A 26274-nucleotide genomic window follows, 5' to 3' on the forward strand; every position below is an offset into this window, starting at 1 on the left:
TAAATAACCAAAATCATAAATAAGATGTTGTTCTGAAATCAGTGCAATCAGGAGACAGTTTACTGCTGATTCTTACTGATAGAAAATTAGTGTCCAAATGTTGTTAAAACAATATTGGATATTTAAAAACATGATGAATACCATCTTTAGCTAATTGCAAAAAACCTACATATTAAAATGCTAAAAATCACTGAAATCTTTTAGCAGGTTTTATGTAGATTAAGTAAATGATTTTGGTCTGTTGAACAAAGCTGTGCATGCAAGGCTATGATTTTTCTCAATTGTTGAAGCGTATCCACAACAACAACAAAATAGCAGTTTAAGAATTACTTTGTCATTACGTTTAATAATTAAAATGAAAAATTGGTTATTAAGCTGCCAATTGTTCAGTGATTATACATAAGTCCATTAATTTATATTAACAAAATCAAAAATTGGAAAGTTAGTACTATAATCTGATAGCTCATTGCTGCTGCCAACCAAGAAAAATTAGATTGAATATTACTAGAATGGGAGTTAACATTTTTGTGAATTTTAATTATTTAGGAATGGGATTTTTTATTATCTACTTTGAAATTTTGCTTAATCTATTTTCACTCCAGAAGATACAGGCTATCTAGAAAAATTTCATAAATTTTTGTTCACAGAAATACCTGTAATGGCCTTAACAAAAAAAGTAGCACTCTTGTTATAAGAAAATTACAATATACATTCTTTTAAGTGAGGTAATCTTATCACAAGAATATTGTTTAACTAATAATGCACAATATTCATTATTCTTTTATATAGAAATTAATATTATTTTACCTAAAAAAAAATTTTACATAATTTAAAATTACTTATTTTTATTATGTACATCGTTGCATGTTAATTAAACAGTGTTTTTATGTTACCATTGGATCTTCATGATACATTAGTTTACGGTGATCTAATGTAAACCATCTCTTTTTGTATGAATCACTTGGCTTAGGTCCAGTCTTCCATAACCAACCTTCTCGTGAGAAGTCTTTCATTAAATTCCCTAAAAGCTGTAAAAAAATTATAATAAGCTATAGAACAAAGTAATAATACAGAATCATTTCCAATGAATCTTAAGAAATGTAAAATTGCATAATCTAATATTTAACACAATCTAATACTTAATAGGTAGATGAGATGACTTCTTTAGTTGACAATACAGTTTGATTTAGTTAAAATGTAGTTGGCAAAGTTTAGTAAAATGATTTTTATATAATGAAAGGGAATGCTTATCACTGTTTTGTAATCAATAAAATTTGCAAACAGAGTTAAGAGTGCATTTCTGCAGAGGTATAGGCATGATACAAATTTTTCAATTAAGTAGTTTTTGAAAATTAAATTTTCAAATTAAAGTCGATTAAAGAAAAACCAATTCCATATCTGTCATTAAGATCAAATATCATTTTAAGTCACATTCCTTATTATAACAATTGGAACACTAAAGTGACAAATTAAAGCTCAAAGAAATTGTATATGCTAAAGTAGATAAAACTGGGGAACACATCTTTTGTTAAAAATGAATTATTACTGAATAAAATAGAATGCTATGAATAAAACAGCAAAAATTAAAAACAAAGAAGAAATAAGTAGTTTTGATCTAAAACATTTTAGACATGTTGTTTAAGCGTATGTTTGGTAATGTTTGCCATATTGAATCCAACAGAACTTGCTTGGGTAGATATGTTAAAAGTGGGTTGTGTGCAATACATAATTAGTACATATTATGACAAGGTGCTATCATTCTATCATTCATAACATGATGTTATGAGTATTTGCAAAGCTAAATTCAATTCTGTAGATTTAAAACAGTGCAAACACAAATCTAATAGTGGTAAATTTAAAGTACAATAGGTTCTGCAGGACCATAAAAATAAAGTGATATAAAATAATTTAATCACTAAAAAGTTATGGTTATTTAAAGTAATGGGGATGGACTGGATTGACTAAGTATAGCTAATAAACAGTTAATTTGTTAAAAACAAAGTTTTTTATCTGGTGGGAAAAGTACTCTAGCAAGCAAATTTACTGTCCAATAAAGTTAGTAATTAAATGAGAAGGCATATGGTGTCAATAAAGAAATGACTCACTGTATTAACAGGAAAGAGAAATAGGCCAAAGTGAAAGGTGATCTTCTGAAAGCCCATAGAATTTGCTATAAAATGGAATTTGTCCAGCTCTGACAGCATTCTTAGTTCCGAAGTTATAAACAATCAAAGCTGAAAATTAGTGCATAAATGTTTGTTCTTTACCCTGTTGTGAGTGTTTCACCATTTCATATACTAACTCCTTGTCACCTGTTTTCCATCCTATTGTTGGTTTCATATGCTCACTGTTGTTACAAAAAACCACAAGCTGAATTTCAAGCAGCCAAAATTCCAGAGCTGCCGAAACTGTAGATCAAACAAGTATTGAAGAGCTCAAATTACACGTCAAGCATGCAAGTGAAGCTGTGGGTGGCTGCTAGTTATAACATAACATTAATATAGGCTGTGAGTGAAATCAAGTATTATTACTCACATCATCTTCATTTGCAGCAGGAAAGGCCACTTGTAACCTGTGCAACTTAGCACATCGTATTGCAGTATACCAAGTTACTATTGTTTGAGGATCATCATGATATACAAATAAATGTCTTGTGGTACCATCCTTCATAAATGACAATTGTAATGAATTTGCGTTTTCCATTTTTGCTGGTGCAAATGCAACATTTAGTTCGGATAATTTTATTATTGCTTTAGGTTCTTTGTTCTGGAAAAAAAAAATGTTAACTTAAATTGGCCTCTTCATTTCTCATCACAAAAAAAAAATATATTTACATGTATATATAAGGGTTGTGCTGTTTTAATGAAACAAATTGAAAGTTGCAAGAACAACTTATTACAAAAGGTGGAAAACACTGGTCATTGTATTATTTTACTAACCCCTTAAGTAAGGCAGAACTACAAATTAATATTTATGACTAGTTTATTGATTGTTTCAACATTATTTTATTCTCATCATCAGTATTTGACCATTACTCATCCACAAATTATAAGAAATTCAAGGACATCCATAAAATGTTTTGAAAAATGTATGTAAAAATTTCAAAGCTGCATTTTATCTTTTACATCTGTTAATGTTTAAAAAATTGGGCAGACAATTTTGACTTAATATACAATTTTTTTTTCTAATTATTGTTTGTATTCATAAATCAAAATATTTTAAGTTGTATTCAAGCCTGATTGCTTATGCACCACTTATTTGAGTACTGAAAAAGCCAAGGTATAAATAAATCAAGCTAAAGATTAAAATGTTTACTGTGCACAAGTGTGAATCAGTAGTCATGCAAGTATAAATTTATACAAATAATGATAACTATTCAAAATCATTCAGAATTTATTACTAGTAAGTAAACTAAATTGTTATTATTATTATAAAATAAATAAGCAGTTTAATTTTTTATTAACTAATGACTGATACAAACCGCTGACAAATTACAAATTACTATGACACAACAAAAGCAGTTTTCTCATATATTTTATATAATTGATAAATCTGCTACTTTCTTTGAAATTGTTCTGTGAATACATGGTATTATCAAGCAAAAAAACATAATATGATCTTAGAATAAATTAATATAATTTTTATTTAATAATAATCTAGTATAATCTAAACTACCTTCGTTTCTTCTATAAGCAAATCATGTAAATTGTTAATTACATGACTAATTTCAAAATGCTGTAATTTGGGCAAGGCAATTTTTTATATACTTAAACCCTTAAAATTTCATATGTACTTTAAAACCTGTAGCTTTAAGTAACAAAAAGACACTACTTGCTATTGTCAGATGAACAGTACATAAAGAGATTAAGGATTTGAAGTCTTTTGATAATGCTGGATACATAGAACAGATTGCTCTATTTGTATACATATAACAAAAATAAAGTACGAGGCATATTCATAAAGCGCTGTTAGGTCATTAAAAAAAATGAACTCATGAGAAAAGGTTTTTACTTATAGTTTTAGTTTACTACATATCTACTTCACTTTTCTACATAATCACCATTCAGTTCTAAGCATTTTTTGTAATGCTGCACCAATTTCTTTAACCCCTCCTGATAGAAGTTCCTGCCTGGGAATTGAACCAGTTGACAACGGCAGTCTTGAGTTCCTCGTCATTTTCAAATCGTTGTCCCCCAAGCCACTTTTTCAAATGCAAGAAAAAGGAGTAGTTGCTAGGTGCAAGATTGATACTACATGAAGTGGTCAAAAAGTTATCAACGGAAATCTTGAATCTTCTTCTTGGTTAAGGCAGCAGTGTGAGGACAATTACACCGGATGACAGTTTTACGCATCATCGATTTTGGATTGCATGTCAAGTTTGGTGAGCGTTTTGCAGTACACATCAGCTGTAATTTTTTATCCACATTCCATGAAATCAACCAAAATAATATCCTTTTTGTCCCAAAAAATGGTAGCCAACATTTTTCAACTCTAGTACGGAGGGTGCTTAGACTTTATCAGTTTTGGGGAACATGAATGGCACCACTGCATTAATTGTTGTTTCGATTCTGCGTTGGTGTAGGATATCCATGTCTCATCATCCAGCAATGTGGAAAAACAAATCATTTCCATCTTGTCAATAGTGGTACAAAAACGCTTATCCACTGCACATTCTCTGCTCTTTGTATTGGTCGGTTAACATTTTTGGTACCCACCTTGCACAATGAGCTTTTCTGTGACAATTGTGTAGATACAGGTGCATCCAGTATGTGGAAATTCATTAGCCAGAGCACTAATCATCAATCGCTGATCACATTGCAGTTTTTGGTTCACTTGTTCAATGATTTCATTGATCTGAATACTGGGCCTACCACTCTGCTCTTCATCATGTACATTTGTGCTCCATTTTTAAAGTCTCAACACCATTGTCTAACTTTTCCTTCACTTATTACTGTAGGTCCATACACTAAGCGCAACTCCTGATGAATTTAAGCAGTTGAAGATAGATCCTTTTGCACATAAAAATCAAATCACGGCACGCATTTCACAACTGGCGGGAGAAATGAATGTTGTGGAATTGCAATCTGCATTCACCAGCAAGCAAATGACTGTTGAATCAAAACAACTGGTAGCTTTGTAAATAGCTGATGGATGGCCCAGCATGAGTAAAACTGTGTTCAGACCCACTAATATTTAAATATAAGCAGATGGCCCTTACTTTATGAATATGCCTCATATTTAACACTGAAGAAAAATCAATATTAAATATTTTATTTTTATTTACTAATCAGCTTATTTTTGTAGCTCATTATGTGGTTCTTAAGAAATGCTACTTCATAATTTTAGAATGAAAAACAGAGCTTATATGAATTCCATTTATATTCCATTTTAATTCAACAAACTTTCAAAAATATGCAACAAATGCATTACTATTATTGATTTTGATGATATTTGGTATATGTAACTACCCACCTCTTAGTGGCCAAAAAATATTTTTTTATATTTAAAAAAATCTTTTTCTTAAGTAACAGACTATTTTCTTACTTGCCAAAAGGTAAAACCAGCCATTTTTCAACTGTAGTATTCTTATTTTACATCATATATAAGTCAAAAATAGGTTTTTGGAAAGAGAAAAAATGGAACTTCATCTTAGTTCCTCAAAATTCATTTTGTTACTTAACTATATCTTGTAATGTTTACTGAAGTTATGTTTACAAATTGTTGCTTTCTTAAATTTTCGGCCCAAAAAGAATAATGAAGAGCTTAGGGTAACAGGCCTGTTTTATACCTTTTAATTCTTAGGTACTAGTAGTACTTATAAAAAAAAGATTAGACTGTTACCAAGTGTCCTTCATTAAAAAAAATGGCTGCCAAATCGTACGATTTTGAAAATGTTTCATTTTTGGGGTCCAAAAACCACATGTGAGATTAGGTGGCAAAAATCTGAAATGTTTACAACAGTAAGTACTTCTTATGTACTTTAAAACCATATAAAATTTATTTTGTTATTCAAAGGGGTTGACGAGTTATGAAGCCAACAAAACCACAGCAAAAAAACACAGTTCCTTCTATCTGTGAACAATGTATCCAAAATATTCATAGCATGTATTTTTTCAGGTAATAATGTTGGCCTGCTATACAAAATATTTTGATTTGTTTATAATGAGACAGTTTATAATCTAGATGGTCTGTTACTTAAAGTATGACTTATTACAAACTCATGTTTAAATATGAAAATGAATAGACATGCATTGACATGGATGTTTGCGTAATCCTGAATGTACACATTGTAGAAGGCTCAGTTACTGTTTTTATTTCAATGTGATATGTTGTATTGTTGCTAGTGTTAATACTGTGGTTAGGTAACGTACTCCTGTTTTTAAAGTAATTTTATTAGCAGTGAACTTCTCTTTTAAGTGATATCTTTTATTTTTAATTTTATTAATTAGAGAAATTTTTATTTTAGCTGTACAGAAACTGGGATAGGACAAAGTGAGGTGCAATTGGTCGTTTTATAATTTATACTAACTCTATTGTTATTGTAAGAACCCTTGCATTTTATAAAAACAGATTATGGAGTGTTCAATTGGCATTCACACTGAATTAGTAAGTCACAATTAGATACTTACAATAGATCTTCAGTATTGCACAATATTTTAGAGTTTACTGAACAGCAAATAACATTGGTATCTTTAAGAAGTTTATGTTCCGGAAAGAAAAATATCTGTACTTTTCATAAAACCAACTATTTAGATAAATATTTTCTTAATGTTGGGAAAAGTTGCTCTGACCCATTTAGCTATCGCACTAAACCGGTTAAGAAATTTCTTCAAGAAATAACTTTGCACTGTGTACAAAATGCTTAAACAAAATACAAAAACCACAAGATGATACAGAAAGCGAACTGGAATGTCAAGGTATATTTGAGCCTCAATGTGATATAGTCAAGTCTGTGAATAAAGCTTGTTAAGCACTAGGCATTTCCCCTGTTAAAGTTAAAAATTATTGAGCAGCGCAAAGGACCTCAAATTTAAATATTTCTACAGAAGAAACCAGTTTAGTACCGTAAAATTATGCTGATTTAGGTAAGGAATATGAAGAATTAATTAAAATAAAGGATAAAATGAAAACAGTTACATCAACCCAGGAAAAAATTAATATTTTGAGTTTATTACCAACCAGATGGAGCATTCAAAAAATTCAAAATGAGTTTATTGTTAATCAATATTTAGCCCGTCAATCCAAGCAATTAATTAAAACAAGTGGAATTTTGCCACAAATCAGAAAAGAAACCCAGTCACGTAACTGATGAAAATGTTATTAAATGTGTCTAAGATTTTTACCAGAATGAGCACAGCCGAATGATGCCAGGCAAGAAGGATTGTGTCTCTGTAAGACAAGCTGACAGGAAGAAAATTAATATTCAAAAACAGTTTATCTTATGTAACTTCAAAGAATTGTACAGAACCTTCAAAGAAAAAACATAATTTAAAAACTGGCTTTTCAAAATTTGCTGATTTAAGACCTAAATTTTGTGTTCTGGTTGATGGGTCAGGCACTCATTCTGTTTGTGTGTGTGTCACCCACCAAAATGTAAAAACTCATGTTATCTGCTCTAAAAATGAAATTTAATAATAAAATTCTCCTTTCAACCATGGTATGTGATATAGAAAATAAATGTGCATGCTGTCACAGTGTGAAAAATATCCAGGCACTAATGAAGTGCTCAGATTACTGCTAGAGAGCTGGGATGATTGTGATTCTGAAATTATCTTCAAACAGTGGATTTCTGTTGACCATTGTGAACTAACTACTCAAATTCTTCCATTTCAAGAGTACTTAGATAAACCTACTGAAAATTTAAATAATATAAAAAGGCTTCATTTTGTTGCAAAGAAACAAGCCAATTTCCTCAACATTAAAAACAAAAACTTGTTGGAGGGTGAATGTATTATAATGGGAGAGTTCTCTCAAAATTTTCCTTGTACTACAGGATGAAGTCCAGTCACTCAATAATCAAAAACTTATGCCATAGTACATCCATTTCTCATATATTTTAAAAAAGAAGGAAAATTACAAAGCCAAAGCTATGGTGTCATTAGTGAGTACTTGAAGCACAATACTGCAACATTGTTCTTCTGCTTCCAAAAGAAAGTTATAAAATAAAATAAAAACCAGTTACCACAAGTTGAACATTTAAAAAATTTTTCTGATAGCTCCTTAGCCCAGTATAAAAACAAAAAAAAATTCATAAATTTGTGCTACAATCAAGAAGATTTTGAAATCGCAGCTGAATGGCAATTTTTTACCTCATACCATGGAAAAGGACCATGTGATGGTATTGATGAAACTGTAAAAACAACTGTGACTAAAGCAAGCCTTCAAAGGACAATTAACAATCAAATTGTTACACCTTCTGAAATGTACAATTATTGCAAAGACAATATTAAAAATATAACATTTACTTCCTGCTCTAATAAAGATGTTCAAGAGAGTGAAGAATATCTCCTCACTTCTCATTATCAGGTAATCACAGCAGTCCCAGAAACAAGAACCTGTCACAGTTATGTTCCAACAAGTCAGAAATGCATTCTGAAAGTCTGGGCGACCTCTGAATCAGAAACATTTATGTTAGTATCGGTACACAATGACATTAGTGTTCTGATTGCTTTATAGGTTTACCAAAGCCAAAATGTAAAAGTTATGTCTGCTGCGTATATGATGACAAGCGGTGGTTAGGTGAAGTCATTGAACTCTAAATACATGAAAATGAAGAAGAATATTGAATACACTTTTTCCATCCGCAGGGTCCTGGTACTTCATTCAAGAATTCATTGAGGGATAATCAAAAATGGGTTTAACTGGAAAATATTTTAAAGATTCTCATACCTTTAGAGGTTTTTCTATCAACTACTGGAAGAGGACACAACATTATACCAAAGATGAATGAGGACTTATTAGTTCAACTCAATAAAAAAAAGCAGGAGCACTAAGGTATGTTAGTTAAGTTTGTAATCAAAAAGTGCAAGATTTATTCATATTTTCCATTAGCAAGAGTAAAATAAGGTAAAAGTGAATTGAACAACTTGTTAATGTATTTGAATTGTTTATCATTTTGTAATTATTATTTATCATTCTTTAGTTGATTATTTATTAATTGTCAGTTTATTCATTCTAATGAGTTTAGTTGTAATTTTTATAATATGAAAAAAGTACATAACATCAGTATTTTTGAATACGTTTAGAAGGAACAGTGTTTTTAGCGATATTGTTGGCTTCATTACTCGTCTACCCTTTTGAGTAACAAAATAAATTTTATATGGTTTTAAAGCACATAAAAAGTACTTACTGCTGTAAACATTTCAGATTTTTGCTACCTGCCCCACATGTGGTTTTTGGGCCCCAAAAATGAGACATTTTCAAAATCATATGATTTGGCAGCCATTTTTTTTAATGAAGGACACTGTAACAGCCCAATTTTTTTTATAAGGGCTTAGGGTAACAGGCCTGTTTTTTTACCTTTTAACTCTTAAGCCCTTCATTATTTATTTTGGGCCCAAAATTAAAAAAATCTGTAAAAACTGTAAAATCTGTATTAAAAACAATCTGTAAACATAACTTCAGTAAACATTATAAAATATAGTTATGTAACAAAATGAATTTTGAGGAACTAAGATGAAGTTCCATTTTTTCTCTTTCCAAAAAGCCCTTTTTGACCTCTGTATTATGTAAAATAAGAATGCTACAGCTCATGGAAAATGTGACGAAAATGGTTGGTTTTACCTGTTGGCAAGTTAGAAAATAGTTTATTACTCAAGAAAAAGATTTTTTAAAAATAGAAAAAAACTTTTTTGGCCACTACAAGGTGGGAGGTAGTTGTCATATACCAAATACCATCAGTATCAAAAATAGTGATGCGCTGATCATGTATTGAATTAAAATGAAATAATCTGAACGATAAACTGATGCAAGTCTTCTGATGTGTTATGAACAAAGTATGTGTAATAAAAAAGTATAGCTCCGAGAAAGTTTCCAGTGTAGTTTTAATCACATAAACACATAATATATATATATATATAACATAATGCTGTATTACACACATATATATATATATGCAAAAATATAACTTTTTTTATTACGACCGCCATTAAAGCTTGTACCATGGTAATATAATATGGAAATTTTTCAACACATGAAAATGTCATGTTTGTCTGGGATTTGAACCTGGGACTTCCACATGAAGGACCAAGATGCAATGGTAATTGGTGCTTTGTAATTTTTGAACTTGATAACCTTGTGAAGTCATTATTATAAAAATTTGATTTTGTTTGTCATAAAAGTTTATATTTTCAGATTAATATCACCAACCACACAAAAACAAATAAAATTACAATAAATATCATATTTTATGTATGATTTATGTGAAGAATGTATAAATATAGTGTATGTGTTTTAACTTAAATATTAGGTGGTATAGTATGAGTGGATAAACTCTTCATTTAAACCATTAAAAAAGATAAAATAATTTTTCTTGCATAATGACTCAAAAACATATGGGTTATTTATACATTATAAAATGTTGGTTGAATAAGAATCATGTGTTATAAAACAATGGTGGTTGGTTTTACAACGGGATATAATTTCTTTACTGTGTATTTTATTTCTGTTCTTTTAATTCAAAGTTGAAAATTCATTAAGAAGGACAACATAATGGTTCAGGATTAGTAGGCTGTCATTCCTGCTCAACCTTATACTTTTTGCATAATTCAAAAAATTTGTAGGGGGGTGACCTTTAGAGAAATTCTCTTTGTATACAACGTACTGTGCTTTGTATGTATACTATATAGGTAATTAATTATTCTGTAGATAATTTCTAAGAACATTTTATTTTAAATTTTCTTTATGTTCATTCCATAAAATCTCAAGAGTTTTGTTTCAATAGCTTTGTTTATTTCAATCTGTGTCTGTTGTCTTGATTCATGTCTCCTATAGACTTAGTACAGGATTACACACGAGCCACATAACTTGAACCAAAGTTGAATCTACCTAATCTAAAGCTATCTAAATAGCAATATCTACTCTCTCATTAACTGAAATATTTATCCGTAAGCTGCCCATCATGTTGACAAGTAGATCTCTGATATTTACTCAAGAAATAAAAAAAGAAATACTAGTCTTTTGATAAATCCTTCTTTAGATGCTTTCTACAGATGTATTTTAGTAAAACACTTCAAAGTCATGAAAATAAAGGCTAATAGAATTATATGTAAATTTCATGGAAGTTTTTTGAAACTTCAAATGGGGGTTGTTCTCTGCCTTGAGATGATCTTTGTGATTTACATATTGGCAAAATTTTAGTAAAGATTTCACAGGGGGGGGGGTGGTTAGACAAAATAAAACTTGAACCATTTTTTACTAAATATTTTTTTGGGTTTTGACCGAGGGTTCCCATACGGATAATAAATAAGATCTGGTACCCACAGGAATACCAGTTAGATAACATACTCTATATATTTTTAATGAAACATTTAAAAAATACCTTTCATTAAATATACAGTAAAACTATACTATATAATATAAACAGTAGTACTGTTATGTTAGTATTACAGTTGTGTACATGCATTTAATTAATGTTAGCAAGCTATTTACAATTAGTTTTGACTGTATGAATACATAGGATAACGAATTATCCTATGATTTTGTTTTTATATAAAAACATTTTGAAGAATGTTTTTATATAAATCAATATAAATTTACACCTTAATACTTGAATACATGACATAAATTAAACCATATTTCGGCCAACAAAATTTATATATTACAACTGTTTTATCTATTTAAGATCTGACCAAGCAGATCCTACATTTCTGATTTTTACTCATACTATGAAATTATAAATTCAGGCTTTGTATATTGTTGTATATTATGTTTGTACTGTTCAAATTAAGTATTTTGGTTCACACAGACTTTTTCTCATACTTTCTTAACATGTTTTTCCTAATACAGTATTGGTTTTTGAAATACTGAAATGAAGCAATTTTCTATTTTATTATCATTGTAACCTTTTTCCTGGGCACACAACCCAACCTTGGGGAAAGACACCAACCTTGTGATATTACCGGTTGCCACACCACCCTCTCTGTTCCAAGCCCTGAGGGGCTTTACCGGAGGTCGTCTTTAGACTCTCTAACTGAATACTTCTCACAGTCATCAGCCAGGCCTCGGTCGGGATGCCACTGACCGATGTAAATGCCTAGGCAAAAATTTGCATCAATAAATACATATCAAATTTCACCTTCACGTAGGCCTCAAAATGGACATCTTCACATCCAACATAACATGATTCCCTCAAACTAAATAACTGAAACCACGGAATCACAGACCCTGCGCCTAGTACAGGTTTGACAACGTCGTTTGTGACTGAATGCCTCGGAAAAGGAACAAGTTTAAAGTTAAATCAGTGCTAAACTCATACCAATCAAAACTGTGTTTAAGCAACAGAAATTCAGACCTACACCCAAAGAAGTCGACCAGTTTAGGTCACCTAACAAGGGGAACGTAACCTCATTCCAGTCCGCGCAGTGGCCGAGGACAAACCCCGCACCCCCATCTGGTCCCATCATGGTGTCTCGCGTGGCATTACCAAGACACAATCCGTATTGCCAGTGGTAGAGGGAAGCCACGCCCCGGTCGCACGGGTTACCATACCCAGGCAGCGCAGCCACCCCCAAATCAAATCACAAATAATACTAATATAACCATGGCACAATGCCAATGCACCTACCTCCAACCAATCCAATGACTAAGTCGGAACCCTAGCCACCCAGGACCCTACCACGATCAAGTACCTTGATCAAACTCCCTCTGCAGACCTACACATCACAAGGGCGCCAAGAAAACCAGCCACTATAGACCATTCCTTGCGGATCATCCAGTTGGTACAGCAATCCAGAAAGGAATGTATTCTTTCAAGTTTCCTAACAGCCCGTGAACGTTCGACCTCGTATTGGAGGAAAGACATAGAGGATGTGGTCCACTGTATCATCAGTCCCACAATCCGAGCACAGACTCAAATCCACCAAACAAAACCTAGCCAACCTCGCTCAAAAGGCACCATGCCTGGAGAGAAACTGTGTGATATACCAATTGGGGGAGACCCATCTAATTGCACTTAAATTAGACTATAGGAAATATACCATGCATGTAGCACAACCTGTGGGGGATTCATCCCACCTGACCTGCCAAGACGCAAGGCCCCAGTCTTCAATCTCCTGCTTTTGTTCTGATGTCAATAGGTTATTTACCTTGGAAATGTAGCGTTCCTTACGCTCATTAGCCAAGATATCTATTGGTTTGACTCCGGCTATAACACAAACTGCCTATAACAGCCACCAAGAGGAGACGCTAGGTCTACAACAAAATGTCTGCACAATACCTAAAGGCCATGCAGTGAGCCCAGACAGACGCAGCATACAGCATAATAGCTATGCTGACACCTTTGTAAAGGATACGCATGGTTAATTCTTTCATTCAATAATTAATTATACCATACATTTAATTCATTGTAAATAAGTAATAGCAACATTTAATTGTCTGCTTTGGTATTTAGTTTTGAAAACTTATAAAATAAAATATACATTAACTATTTTATTAATTTATATTGTTACAAAAATAAATAAATAAATGGATTTATTCATGGTAGACTTCTTATTGAGCGGAGTATATTGTTTACATTAATAGGTTTTTCCTAATAATAATGGATTTAATGAAATATTTTTCTTTATAATATTCAATAGATGCTTACTTCCTTAACATAATACTTAAGTGTATCATCGACTTCAGAGAGGGTAAATTTCCGAGGATGATAACGAGGATCTTCTTTACCTCTTTTCATAAGAAACCCTTCCATGTTACCTGATAGGAAGCTTTGTCTTTCTGGACGTGAAAATTCTTCTCGCAAATATTTAGCACATATCCATTCTTCCAATAGTGATCTGAAAATAATTCATGATGTTTTTAATTTTTTAATAACTGTTGACTATTGAGCAGATATTAAAGGAATGTGATTTTGACACATCCTATCATAAAATAGAACACACAGAATCATAGTTATAAAAATTTCTTTGATTGCATGCTTTTTCTTTAGTCCTGATATTACAATTATTAAATAAGCTATTCATTTTTTAAATGTAACTTATCAAATTTCCTTTGAATGAATATCATTTTGTACATCATAATTACGTATTTATTCGAGTACCCCCAGCCCCTGAATAAGCCCCACACCTCGATTTTCCAGACCGAAAATCTAAAAAGAAAAATCGAGTATATCCTGGTAAAAGTGCAACAGATATGATAAAAAAATATGTAAATACGAAAGTATTCAGAAAGTAAAGCATTTAATTCGTTCATTTAAATTACAATATTACTATTACATTCATAATTAATTACCGTAAGTACTAGTTTAGTTCAGAATCAGTAGGCCAGTGAAACGAAAAAGTATCATGTTGAAAAGGATCATTTCAATACACATTTTAATATGGGAAACTGTCACTGTCACTGTCAATGTCTGTAGAAGAGTTACCGATAGCCTCCACGTCGCTCGGCCAAAGGTGATTGTCTTCACTACCATTAAGTTCATTAGATATTCTGCATTTTTTAAACTTTTCCTTATTAATTCCGTGGAAATACCTTCCCAAGCATCTTTTATCCAAACACAGATCTGGTTAAAATCCCCAATAACTATCCATTACTAGCATACCGGTATTTTTTTTATTAAGTAAATCTCCTGATCGCTTTTGCCATATACACCTGATCCAATCTAAAATTAAGGTTTCGTCCATCCAACCTGATTCTTGTGCTCTGATAATAACTCCATTTACCTGAACGGTAGGAAGAGTTTTTCTTTTAAAAACAATATACGAAGGTAATTTTGATCCATCAGAAGTAATCGGGTTTGATCAGTGTTTCCTATTTGAGAAGGCAACTAGCCTTTATCTTTTCTAAGATTTATTATGCATTTGTGAAAATGTAATATTTTTTGTTCATAAGCATCTGGAAGTTGTTGAGAAGTGGTCGTCTTTTATCTTATTGACAAATCATTTCGTGCAAAAAATCGTATTATCCATCCATGGCTTGCTTTAAAATCAACTTTATTCAATGATTTAGCGATTTCACGAGCATACGATTTAACTGCCATTTCCTTTTTTCCATAACAAAGTCATACAATTTTTATGTATGACTTTTACATATTTTTATGTATACTTTTTTATGTATGTGTATTTTGGTTTTAAGCCACGAAAAGCTCTTTTATTACTAGTGCCTTTCACCAGAAGTTGTTTCTTCTTACGCCAGTCTCGAATGCAGCTTTCATCTACCTTAAATTTTCTTCCTGCCGCCTGATTTCCAATTTTTTCACCCTCTTCTATAACGCGCAGTTTTTCATTTACTGTAAAAGATTGTAGACGCTGTCCTTTTATACTCATTTTAATGCCGTAATTGAAATAAATCACCGTATTAAACTTTACAAGAACTAAACAGATAAAATGCACATAACTGTCCACATATACAAACAGTACAATGACTATGGGAATAGACAAGACGACGGACGATAGGTAACTGTAGTGTCATTAGAACCGGATGCAGACTATACAGAATGAATCAGTTTTATAAAAATACCGTTACTTCGTTCCTATTAATAATATGAACAGGATGTTAATAATTAAGGATGTATTCTGTATAAGCGGCATTCAGTATTGATAAACGAAAGCCTAATGTAACTATATTTATGTGATTGAATTTAGGTACTTCTAAGAAAACGTTTACTTTACATAAATTATCCTGGCTAAAGGCTATGTTTCAAGTAAGCCCTGCACGCTTATTTTTTCTCTCCAATTCAAAGAAAAAAAGTGCGAGGGTACTTGAATAAATACAGTATTTCAATCAAGGTTGTAAGAGTGATTTCAGTTTTATTTGTGAAGATTTAAAATGAACAACTTCTATATTTTTTGTGACTGGTTCATTTGTATTCTCAAATAACTTAAGAAATTTAGAACGTGATTCTTCTACTTCAATTTTTTAATTTAAAAATATAAGTGTCATGAACTACAACAGACCACTGGTTAATACTGTTACTAGTAGCAAAGATAATGTACACAGAATTTGAGATGTTCTATCAGGATGTTTATGTCATTCTATATATACATATATTCTTTACAAAAAGTTCTAGGATTGAGGCTGTAAAAACAACATGATACATTTAGATTTTCAAAAGCCTTACAAACGTCTTCTTTTGGAATCACCTTTAGGATGCTAGAAGCAATTTCTTTTATGATATCTATTGACTTGTATAGCTTCCCCATCATGGGCTTCTTGATTTCAGTAATTAGAAAATAGTCAGCAGGGGCTGTATCTGGCAAATATCTAAGTTGATCTGATACTGACATCTTGGCCAAAATCTGGCATGACGGCTGTGTGAACTGGTGCTTGTAAATCAGGGACCAAAATTTGTTTTTTTTTTTTAAATTTTGGTCGCATGTGAAAAATCAGTCTAGCAAAAAATGTGATAAATGGCAAAACATACATTCACAAAAACACAATACGAAACGTTAATCCAAACTGAATGAGCTTTGGTTATGTTGTTCATGATGCTTCTCTCGATAAGTTACAACTTGAGAATAGAATGAGTTTTAGATTTCTTTCTAGAACTTGTTCTAGAAGAATGAGTTTTAGATTTCTTTCTAGAACTTGTTCTAGAAGAATGAGTTTTCTTCCATGAGAATACACCACTAGTTCTGTTTTTATAGCTTCAGCCGTGGATCTTTTTGTACAGACTAGTAAGAGAAGAAATATACTATAATAATTAATATGAGGGCTGTGTTTTTTCAATCTCCAGTCATGCAAGTAAGTAAATAAGAGATAGACACGAACCAGGTCTGTGTGTGGTGCAATTGCGCCACCCACACCATAACCTCTGCCATTGCCAACTCCATTGCAATGTTCTTGAGTTGAGCTACGGACAATTAAACATGGCCACTATGATCGATGCTCTCACCAAGTGTGAGTTGCAAAGTGCGATATGTTTTCTGCAAGCAGAAGGATGAAGTGCTGCTGAAATCCATCACAAAATGAGCCTAGTTTATGGTGAACACTTCATGAGCAATGGTAGCGTACAGGAATGGTGTAGGAAATTTAAAGAAGAGCAAACAGATGTCCATGACGAAGCTGGGCAAGGACACAAGTCTGTTGCTACTGTACGCCTGTTTGAGAGTGTTGATTTTGTCAGTGACAAATGGAGGTTTACAATAAGTGAACTTTCCCAGAAATAGGCAGAAATCCCAGAAATTTCAAGGTCTTCTCTGTACACATTGTGACTAAAGACCTAGAATACCGGAAACATTGTGCATGCTGAGTTTCAAAAATGTTGAGTGACGATCACAAAACGCAGCGAATGGCGTCAGTGTTAATGTTCCTCATGCATTTCGATAATGGGGGGAGAAGAGTGTTTTTAAAGTCTATTGTTACTGCGATGAGACGTGGATCCAGTATGACAATCCAGAAACCAAAGAACAGTCTAAGCAGTGGATGCACACTTCATCTCCAAACAAGCCAAAAAAGTTCAAGGACAGTTAGCAATAGGAAAACAATGGCTACACTTTTTTGGGACCATAAAGGTGCCTTCTTGGAGGACTTTATGGAGCAGAGGACAACAATAACAAAGGAAGTTTATTGTGAATCTTTATGTTGCCTCCACAGAATGATCCAGAACAAACAAAGAGGAATGCTATCGTTCAGTGTGGTTTTGATCTATGACAATGCACGATTACACTGTGTCAATGTGATGTAAGTCCTTCTCAAACAATTCAAGTGTGATGTTTTCGAACATCCATCATATAGTCCAGACCTAGAATCTAGCAATTTTCACCTCTTTTGAGAATTGAAGGTATGGTTGGGCAGACAACACTTCACAACCAACGAAGAACTTCAGGAGACTGTTAAGACCTACCTTACCTCACTGGCAGCAAACTTCTTTGAAGAGGGCATCGGAAAGCTAGTGTCATGATACAACAAATGCCTCAGTCGTTTTGGTGATTATGAAGAAAAAAAGTTAGATACTACTCAACTTTTATTAATAAAATCATTTTAAGTTTTTTTATAGCCCATCAGAGGTTGAAAAAAAATGGCTTGTACTTTTTAAGTTACATACGTTGTCATATGAGGGCTATTTAAAATTTTTTTCTGGTGAAAATAAAATAAATTTTTACAGGCAGTTAATATAATATGACAAGAGCTTTTCTCAGTCATGGTCAAAGCAATCTGATGTCAAGATGCTTCATTCAATCCATGAGCTTTTTACTGATTTCAAAATGCTGGGTTGCCAGCCAGATTTTCAATGTGGTGAAAAGATGGTAGCTGGTTGACACAGGGGAGTTCAGGAGTATGGGAAGGATAGAAAATTTCCTACTTGATGCTCAAGTAAACCCTTTGTTTCAACTGTGGAGTGGAACTGTTCATCATAAAGAAAATAAATAAATTTCCTTGGTGAGCATACCACACTATTTATTTTTTTTATTAACCTCAAAAGCTTCTTCAGCATTTCATGAAACTTTTGATTTTATTGTGGTCCCAGGGTCCATGATATATATATTCAAAAAAAAATCCTCAAGACCCTAAAACATCTTTTGGTTTGATAGTTTCTGCTTGAATTGTTTTGTTTTTTTGGTTAGTTAAGTAATTAAATGTGCAGCCACTGTTTGGTTTGTTATTTGATCTACATTTACAAACTTGACCATGACTTGGTACTAGTTGCAGTTAAGTTGAATTATTCTACTCTTCCGTCCTCTATGTAGTCTACATTCTATGTAGTGTTCAAGGAATTTCAGTTTTGTGCAAATTGATCAGTTGTTTTGACATCCACCTTCTACAGAAGTTTTGGACAATCTGTCTATCTGGCATGATCTTATAAGAGTTAATGGTTAAAATTTCTATATATCAAATTGAAAGTTCAGAAATCAGGAAATGATATTTGTTAGGCAAAATTTGCTCAGTTTTTTATCATAATGGTATCAACATTTCGTTCTAGTTGATGTCCCTTCTATGAATTAACAACAATGATTGTTTCATGATACTGCTACTCATAATATTATAACTATGAACAAACACAATTGTGCAACTCAACAATGCTTCATTGTTTCTTGCAGTTGATGGCAATGATACAACTACGTTTTAAATGTATGGAGCAGAATCTGTGGGAGGTGAATGTAACAAGACTATAGCTTAGAAGTGATTACTAGGTGTGCATCACATTGCTATCACAACCAGTGAATTTTAAAAAGTCATCTGAAAATAAATGTTGGAATAAATTTTGTATTTCTTGCATCTCTAAATTCATTTAAATCAATTTAGAAAAGATTTAGAAGTTAAAAGAAAAGATTTAGAATGACCGTTAAAAATTTTTTGGGCTTGAACATTTCTTGTTTCAGTTTGTTTTTTAAAATGCATTCTGAGAAAGAAACAATTGGAAAATCATATTTTAATAAGAGAAGGGCAGAAGACTTCCTGGAATTGAAAATGATTTATGTAAAGTTATGACCATAGCTGAACTTATACAACATTTCAACTCTTCGGTATTTGGGAAGGAGAAGAACATATTACTAAATGTGTTAAATAAAAACATGTATTATTCAGTAATCAATATGTTATTATAAAATTTGCAAAGTACTTTCAAAATTGCTATAATTTAATGTAAAATTATAAATGATATAAAACAGGGAAAGTTAAACATTTTTTAATGGTTAATTATATATATTATCATCAACAGAGAGGTGGATGATCCATTATCAGAATAACATAAAATTTTATTTTAATATTATGAAAATTGCATTGTTTTAATTTAAAATATAATTTTAAAAAAAAGTCATAAATGTAGAGTGTGATAATCATCTTCTTAGGAACCTGATATTTTCATAATAAAGCATTTTCTTTTATTTTTTACAATCTTCTATCCGAAAAGTGTCCAATATAGGATAATCATAAAAAATGGTGGGGTCTCATATCTCAGTTCAAGGCATATGAGATACTTTGAGAGATAATATTGGTAGGTTTGAAAATCTCCACCTGAAAAATTTATATAACAGTCATTTTAATCTCTGCATCATTTTCTTTATTTTTAGCTGAGGTGTATGTCTTTGCTTACAATGTTTTCTGTTCGAGAAAAAGCACACTGTGTTTAGTGGCATGCCAAACTTAAGTCAATATTCATAGTTCAGTGTATATTTCAATGTACACATGAAAAACATATGTGATTCAATTCATTTAAAGAAACAAGATCTGTTTTTAAATAGAAATCGCCTGGAAGGCCACCAGCATCATAAGAAATTGTTGATTGAATTAGATAATCTACAATCATACGTCCTAATAAATAATGCATGATGTACTGAAGACTCAAGTTACAAATTTCAAAAGCAACTGTTCATAAAATTCTACATAAGAGGTTAGCATTTGTATGTGAACAAAATTCAGCTACTGCAAGAAATAAAACCATCCAGTAAAGAAAAACATTTCCAGTTTGGTGTTGAAATTTTAGATAAAATATGTTAAACAAATAATCTTTAATGAAGCTATATATTTCTTCATATTAATTTTTTTAATTATAGACATAATTCACAAATTTGGGTATCTGAAGATAAATATGTAAATTTTTGTGATGTGTCGCCTAACGTTAATGTTTGAGCGATTTAATGAAAAATGATGTACTTGGCCTTTTTTCTTTGCTGAAAATACTATTAATAAATTATACAACCTAAATCTCATTTAAATGAAAAAATTAACAAACATTTACAACCATAATGGAAGATAAAGTTTTGTATCGGCAGAAACTGAATATCAATTGGGCATTTGCTGACCGATATTGTAATTTATTGATTATTTAACACACTTTTAGATGGAGAATTTGAAAAAAATTAACCAACTGAAATAAATATTTTTGTTTTTACTTACATCATGCCTTAAACCCTAACATTCTTTTATGATGATTGTGTATATTTATGCATCAAGATAACATGATATATGTACAGAATATTTTATAAAAATTGTTATTAATATTTCATGTCATGGAGGTTGATCATCATAATTTATTAATCAATTAATAACTGTTAACTATTTTATATAATTATTTATTTATTTTTACCGCAATAAACAAAATCTTACTGATATAAAGTAAGTTAAAAATAAATTTATTCTTTTATTAAAATAGATTTTAGTAATTGCTAAGTTTTTACTGCTATATGCTTTCTAAAAGGTAGTAATATACAAACTATTAAAAAATGACAAAGTAAAACTATATACATAGTTAAAATCAATAATAATAATAAATTACATTTTAAAATAACTATAGCTTTTTTAACACTATGTGTAAATAAATCTCTCTCTTGCGCACTCACACATATATATATATATATATATATATATAATAAAGGATCTAAACATAAGAGCTAACTTATAGTGTAGTGAGAAATGCTGCACAGTGTATATTATGCTTTATGGTAAGCTTTTTTTTTATAAGTACAGGATGACTATGCAATTACAATGCTTTGACTAATATTGTAAGAAAATTTGGATTGTAAAAGTATTATAAGAATTTATTTCATAAAAGTCATATTATGTCATGCAGTAACAAGATAGCCTATATAGTATATCAAAGCAGTTTGTTTACAGCAGGATTGGCTTTACACTAAATTCGGTATAAATTTTCTGATATGAGGGGATTAGATTACAGGAAGACTTAAAAAATTCTGTACCATGCCAATTACAGTTAGTTAACATGTTCTTCAGAAAATGATAATGCATGGACATAAATGATGAAACCATTTAGTTATTTGAAATCTGAAATGCTCAGAGAACAGAAGGCTTTAAATGTAATACATTCAAAATACAAAAAAAAAAAAAAAATTGTAAAAATACGGAATGGGTGTTCTAATGGCAAACATGTAAAAAAAAAATACAATTTTGTTTGAAAAACACACGCCATAAAACATTTAAAAATGCTGTATTATTTTAATTTATTTTACTACATCTGATAAAATGCTATTGCAGAAGAATATTACAGTTAAAGTTTATCATTATTCCATTTAAACATCATTGTTAATGGATGATAAAGTGAAAATTTTTTTTTGATATTTGTATAATTTTTTTTTAAGTTAAATTATTCTATTTGTCCTATGTTGGAAGTTTTAATAGTGTTACTTTAAACATCACACATGAAAAGAAAATTTCTCAGTGCAAAATGTGAGATCAAGTACATTTGCATGAAATTAAATCCTCTACTGGCAACCTAAAACTGCATGGTACAACTGTATATATAAAATGAGCTTACTATTTAAAATCTATGGTGAACTGATAAGCTTTAATTGTTGAATACAAGCTTTAACAAAAGAATAATTGAAAGAATAACAGTGACAGCATTTTTATTACAATAACTTACTAACAGTAATAACTGAGGTACATTAGTATGGAAATAAGTTACAGTAAAATAAGAACTTACTGGGGATCACCTTCTACAGGCCTTCTATAACATACAGGAACTCTTTGCTCATATTTCAACTTAGCCGCAATATTTCCAACTTCTCTCATTCGTTCCAACTGACTATCTTCCCAGTTATCAAGTTTCAAATGTTTCACCTTTGATATATGCGCACCCATGCCGCGATGTATTGCAGCGCAACGGCTGCATATAAATATACCTATGTTGTATGATGCCCATTGAGGATCTAACACAAATGAATTCAATTTTTACAAATCTGTTACACACCTCAGTTTAAAATTAATAGTTTCTAGTGAAAATGTTAGACCAGGTTACCAACAATTAAAAAAATTGTGCATTAATAAAATTCACCACTTTAGATTAGTCACCTTTGTGTTTTAACTAAAAGCACATTATCAAAATAATTATCTGATACAAATTTCACACTCAATACAGTTTTAAGAGTTTAGTAGTTTTTCAGTGGTGCATTACATCTTGAGATATAATTTAAAATAAAAGCATATTCATCAGCGTTTAATTAAAAAATTGAAGTATTTCAAACTAAAAGATAACTAAATTGTTAAAACAGCTACAGTAAATTTATAGGTTATTAGACGTTTCTAAATAAACAGGCACATACACAATTGCATTATTTTTAAACATAGTTTTATAAAAATTGAGTTGCACCTCTGAAATTGTGGCAGTGTAAAATTTGGATATAAATTAATATATTACCTAACCTTGCATATAAATCAATTATAATTTACAAATAGCAGAAAGCAACAGTAAAGACACAAACAAAAATTTGAAGTCTGCAAAGTAACATTAAAAACAAATTTTTATTATTTCTAGCATGCAAAAATAAAAAAGAAATACATTTTTATGTGAGTATATTTACATGTATTGTACATAATATGACAGTATAGTGATTTAAAGATGACAGACATAAGATATAAATGATAACATGACATTAACAGTTAAGTACTAATTTTCTTTAGTCTTAGAAAAGTTAAATCGATTTTCTATAGTTTATAAATCACCAATATAATCTTGTACATTAGTACAGATATAATAGGTTATCTAGTAAGAAAAATAACAATAAATTTTGTACTTCTATAGGTTATTAAACTTCATTACGTATAATGAAAATAAATACTTGACTGATAAAAAACAGCTTACAACCAAACTAAGTAACAGTTAATTTAGAAAAGAATTTGGTGTTACTCTTAAAACAATTTTTGAGGAACGATGAACTGAAGAAAATTATACAATTTACCTCTAGCACCACAATCTGCACAGGTGTCATTTCCTGATTTTTTTAATAATTCTGAAATTAACTTTAAATTATTTTCATCCGCCATTACATCTGTTTGTTATTGTGAACACATGGTAAGTAATACAATAACAGCTGAGGCTTCACAACATCAACACGTGATCATGACGTCATCATTTTGTTTATTCCTTCAAGGAAATACGGTACTTCAATGGGATGGAATGTTACGAACGTTTGTACATAGTTTACTAGCAAAAAGTGAAATTAGTTTAGCTGATCATAGTTCACTTTTTGCTAGTAAATTTTGAATAGTGACCTCTTACAAGGTGTTTAAAATACTTAATTAAATGTGAGATCGTTAACTTAATGTTGCGGTATCAGTTACGTTTACTTGAAGTAGTTTTATTTAATTTTTATTTATTAAAGTATCAAAAATAGTTCTGTTATAATTAAAACATTTAGAATGTTTATTAAATTGCTGTTGTAATTATCAATTTTTGTTATTTGCCTTAAAACGAAATTAATCGTTCCTACATCCCTCGTAGTCATAAAATCACAATTTCGCCGTCTTATTCAGAAACAGTTGTTTTGACCTTCAGAAATAATCATTACATCTGCATGAAAATTTCTTTATCTCTTTGGTGACGCAAATTAATTTTTACTTTTTTAATGCCTTTTTCATATTTAATTTTTTTTAAAAATATGACCTAATGTACGAATTTAGCATTTATTTGGTGTGATACGGGTCAACACACCTGAATCATACTATAATGTACAGACCCGCTCCTATTACCAAAGCTTATTTGGTGTAGTAGCGTAACCACATCATTAATGCCGTTAATAGACCATTAATAGTCTTTAATTAAAATCTTTTACTAGTACTTACCAGCAGTATCAATCGCTAATAAAATAAAATTAATCAGAACTGAAGATTTCATTTTGCATATGTATACTTATCGTAGATGAAATTTCAGTTGCTTGTTTAAATGTGATCTGTGCAGTCTGTTATTAAGTTCCGTTCAGAATAAAATATTTATTTAATTTTATTAGCGATTTACTGTTGTTCAGTATTTTTCTTTACTGATTTTTTCGTTAACATACTGTAACTTAAAAGTCTCTGATTAGAAAGCGAGATGTTCTGATTTCAGGTTTTGATTGGCAAAAAAGAAGATTAGTTACTACTAAATGATTTTTGATAGGGGTGAAAACTTAAGTCCTAATTGAAAGAGACGACGGATCAATGATTCCCTGATAATCAACATTAATGCATGTTAATCGTTTTGGGCTGGGTGTTATTGCACAGTTCAACCTTTATCAATGTTTTCCTTTGTTTTAACAATTTTTGGTTCTCCTTATGCTTTAAATTTAATGTGGACTTAGTTTCCTCAAACCTTTTAATCCACAAGTTAATTGCATGAACAGACTGTACCTCCCCGTCGTCCGCCGGCCATAAGTCTAGTCCGACAGGTCAGTCCGCCGCTTAGATCTTTTCTTTGCCTGCCTCTAACCCTTAGGACGGGGTATCCGAGTCAGACTATGTCGTTCTTGGACCCCATCCCAGAAGCTGGGACTCGGTCTTGACGCCAATGCCACTACTGAGAGCACTCTGTGTAGGACACCCACACCGGGTCTCGGTCTTTTTCGCGAAGGGATGAGGGAATCCCAGTGCCTCATCGCTGCAGCCCATCCATGCAAGCACAGACGAAGGCAGCTCCGCAGGGGGCTGTCCCTCAACCCCTCGCCTTTCTATCCTCTCTGCCTTTGTGCTGGAGTATCCGTGTCACAAAGTCAGTTACAGCACGAAACCTCTCTGGTCCTGATATACAGTCTATGATTGTGTCAACTGTAAGGGGCCCAGTCACCAACTCACACAGCAGCCCACGTCCAGCAGTCGAACACGACGTGTTCCGGTGTATCGAGCTCTCCGCAAGAAAAGGCAGAACGGGTCGTCGTCAGCTCTTCTCCTGGCATGTAAGTATATTCAAAACACACCTTGGTCTGATAAAAAGGTGAGGGTGACCTCACCAAAGCTGCGGTTGACCCAAGGCTCGACCCGCGGATCAGACCATGTGTCCATCGCCCCGTGGAGGACAGGTCCCAGCGGACCTGCCATTCTCGGAACAACCGCCTGTCAGCTCCTCCAATAATCCCAATCCTGATCCCGGCTAGTTTAAATGGAGGGATGCCTGCAATAACTACCAGTGCCTCAGTCGAAACTGAAGAGAATGCCGAAACAATGTGGAGGGCAGTCTGCCTCTGCACACCCTCCAGTACCCGGCGATTTCGATCGCACCCCAGAGCTTTCGACCAAAGAATGACAGCATGTAGCAATACAGAATTGATCACATGGCCGTAAAACTTCTTTTTGAATGACCGGGGGCCGGCCACGTTGCCCAGGAGCCTACTCAGTACCTGCACCATCGCTCCTGCACGATCAGATGTCTCTCGCATGTGTACGGAACGTACGCCACCGGTCCAACCATAC

At 31.9% G+C, this 26274-nt stretch overlaps 1 protein-coding gene across 2 annotated transcripts in view; it reads right to left on the reverse strand.

Moving 5' to 3' along the window:
* LOC142326096 (arf-GAP with dual PH domain-containing protein 1-like) overlaps positions 1-23919 on the reverse strand; it is a 37980-nt gene extending 14061 nt beyond the window's left edge. For both annotated transcript variants that reach the window (XM_075368278.1, XM_075368277.1), the window contains exons 1-5: positions 23793-23919; positions 22538-22763; positions 13805-13994; positions 2536-2766; positions 894-1028 (exon numbers count right to left, since the gene is read on the reverse strand). In XM_075368278.1, coding sequence (XP_075224393.1) covers positions 894-1028; positions 2536-2766; positions 13805-13994; positions 22538-22763; positions 23793-23877 — 867 coding nt within the window. In that variant the 5' untranslated portion in view covers positions 23878-23919. The remainder of the gene's footprint in view (positions 1-893; positions 1029-2535; positions 2767-13804; positions 13995-22537; positions 22764-23792) is intronic.
* Positions 23920-26274: the final 2355 nt, after the last annotated feature.

The sequence above is a fragment of the Lycorma delicatula genome, chromosome 6, assembly GCF_047948215.1.
Source record: "Lycorma delicatula isolate Av1 chromosome 6, ASM4794821v1, whole genome shotgun sequence".
Classification (NCBI taxonomy): Eukaryota; Metazoa; Arthropoda; class Insecta; order Hemiptera; family Fulgoridae; genus Lycorma; species Lycorma delicatula.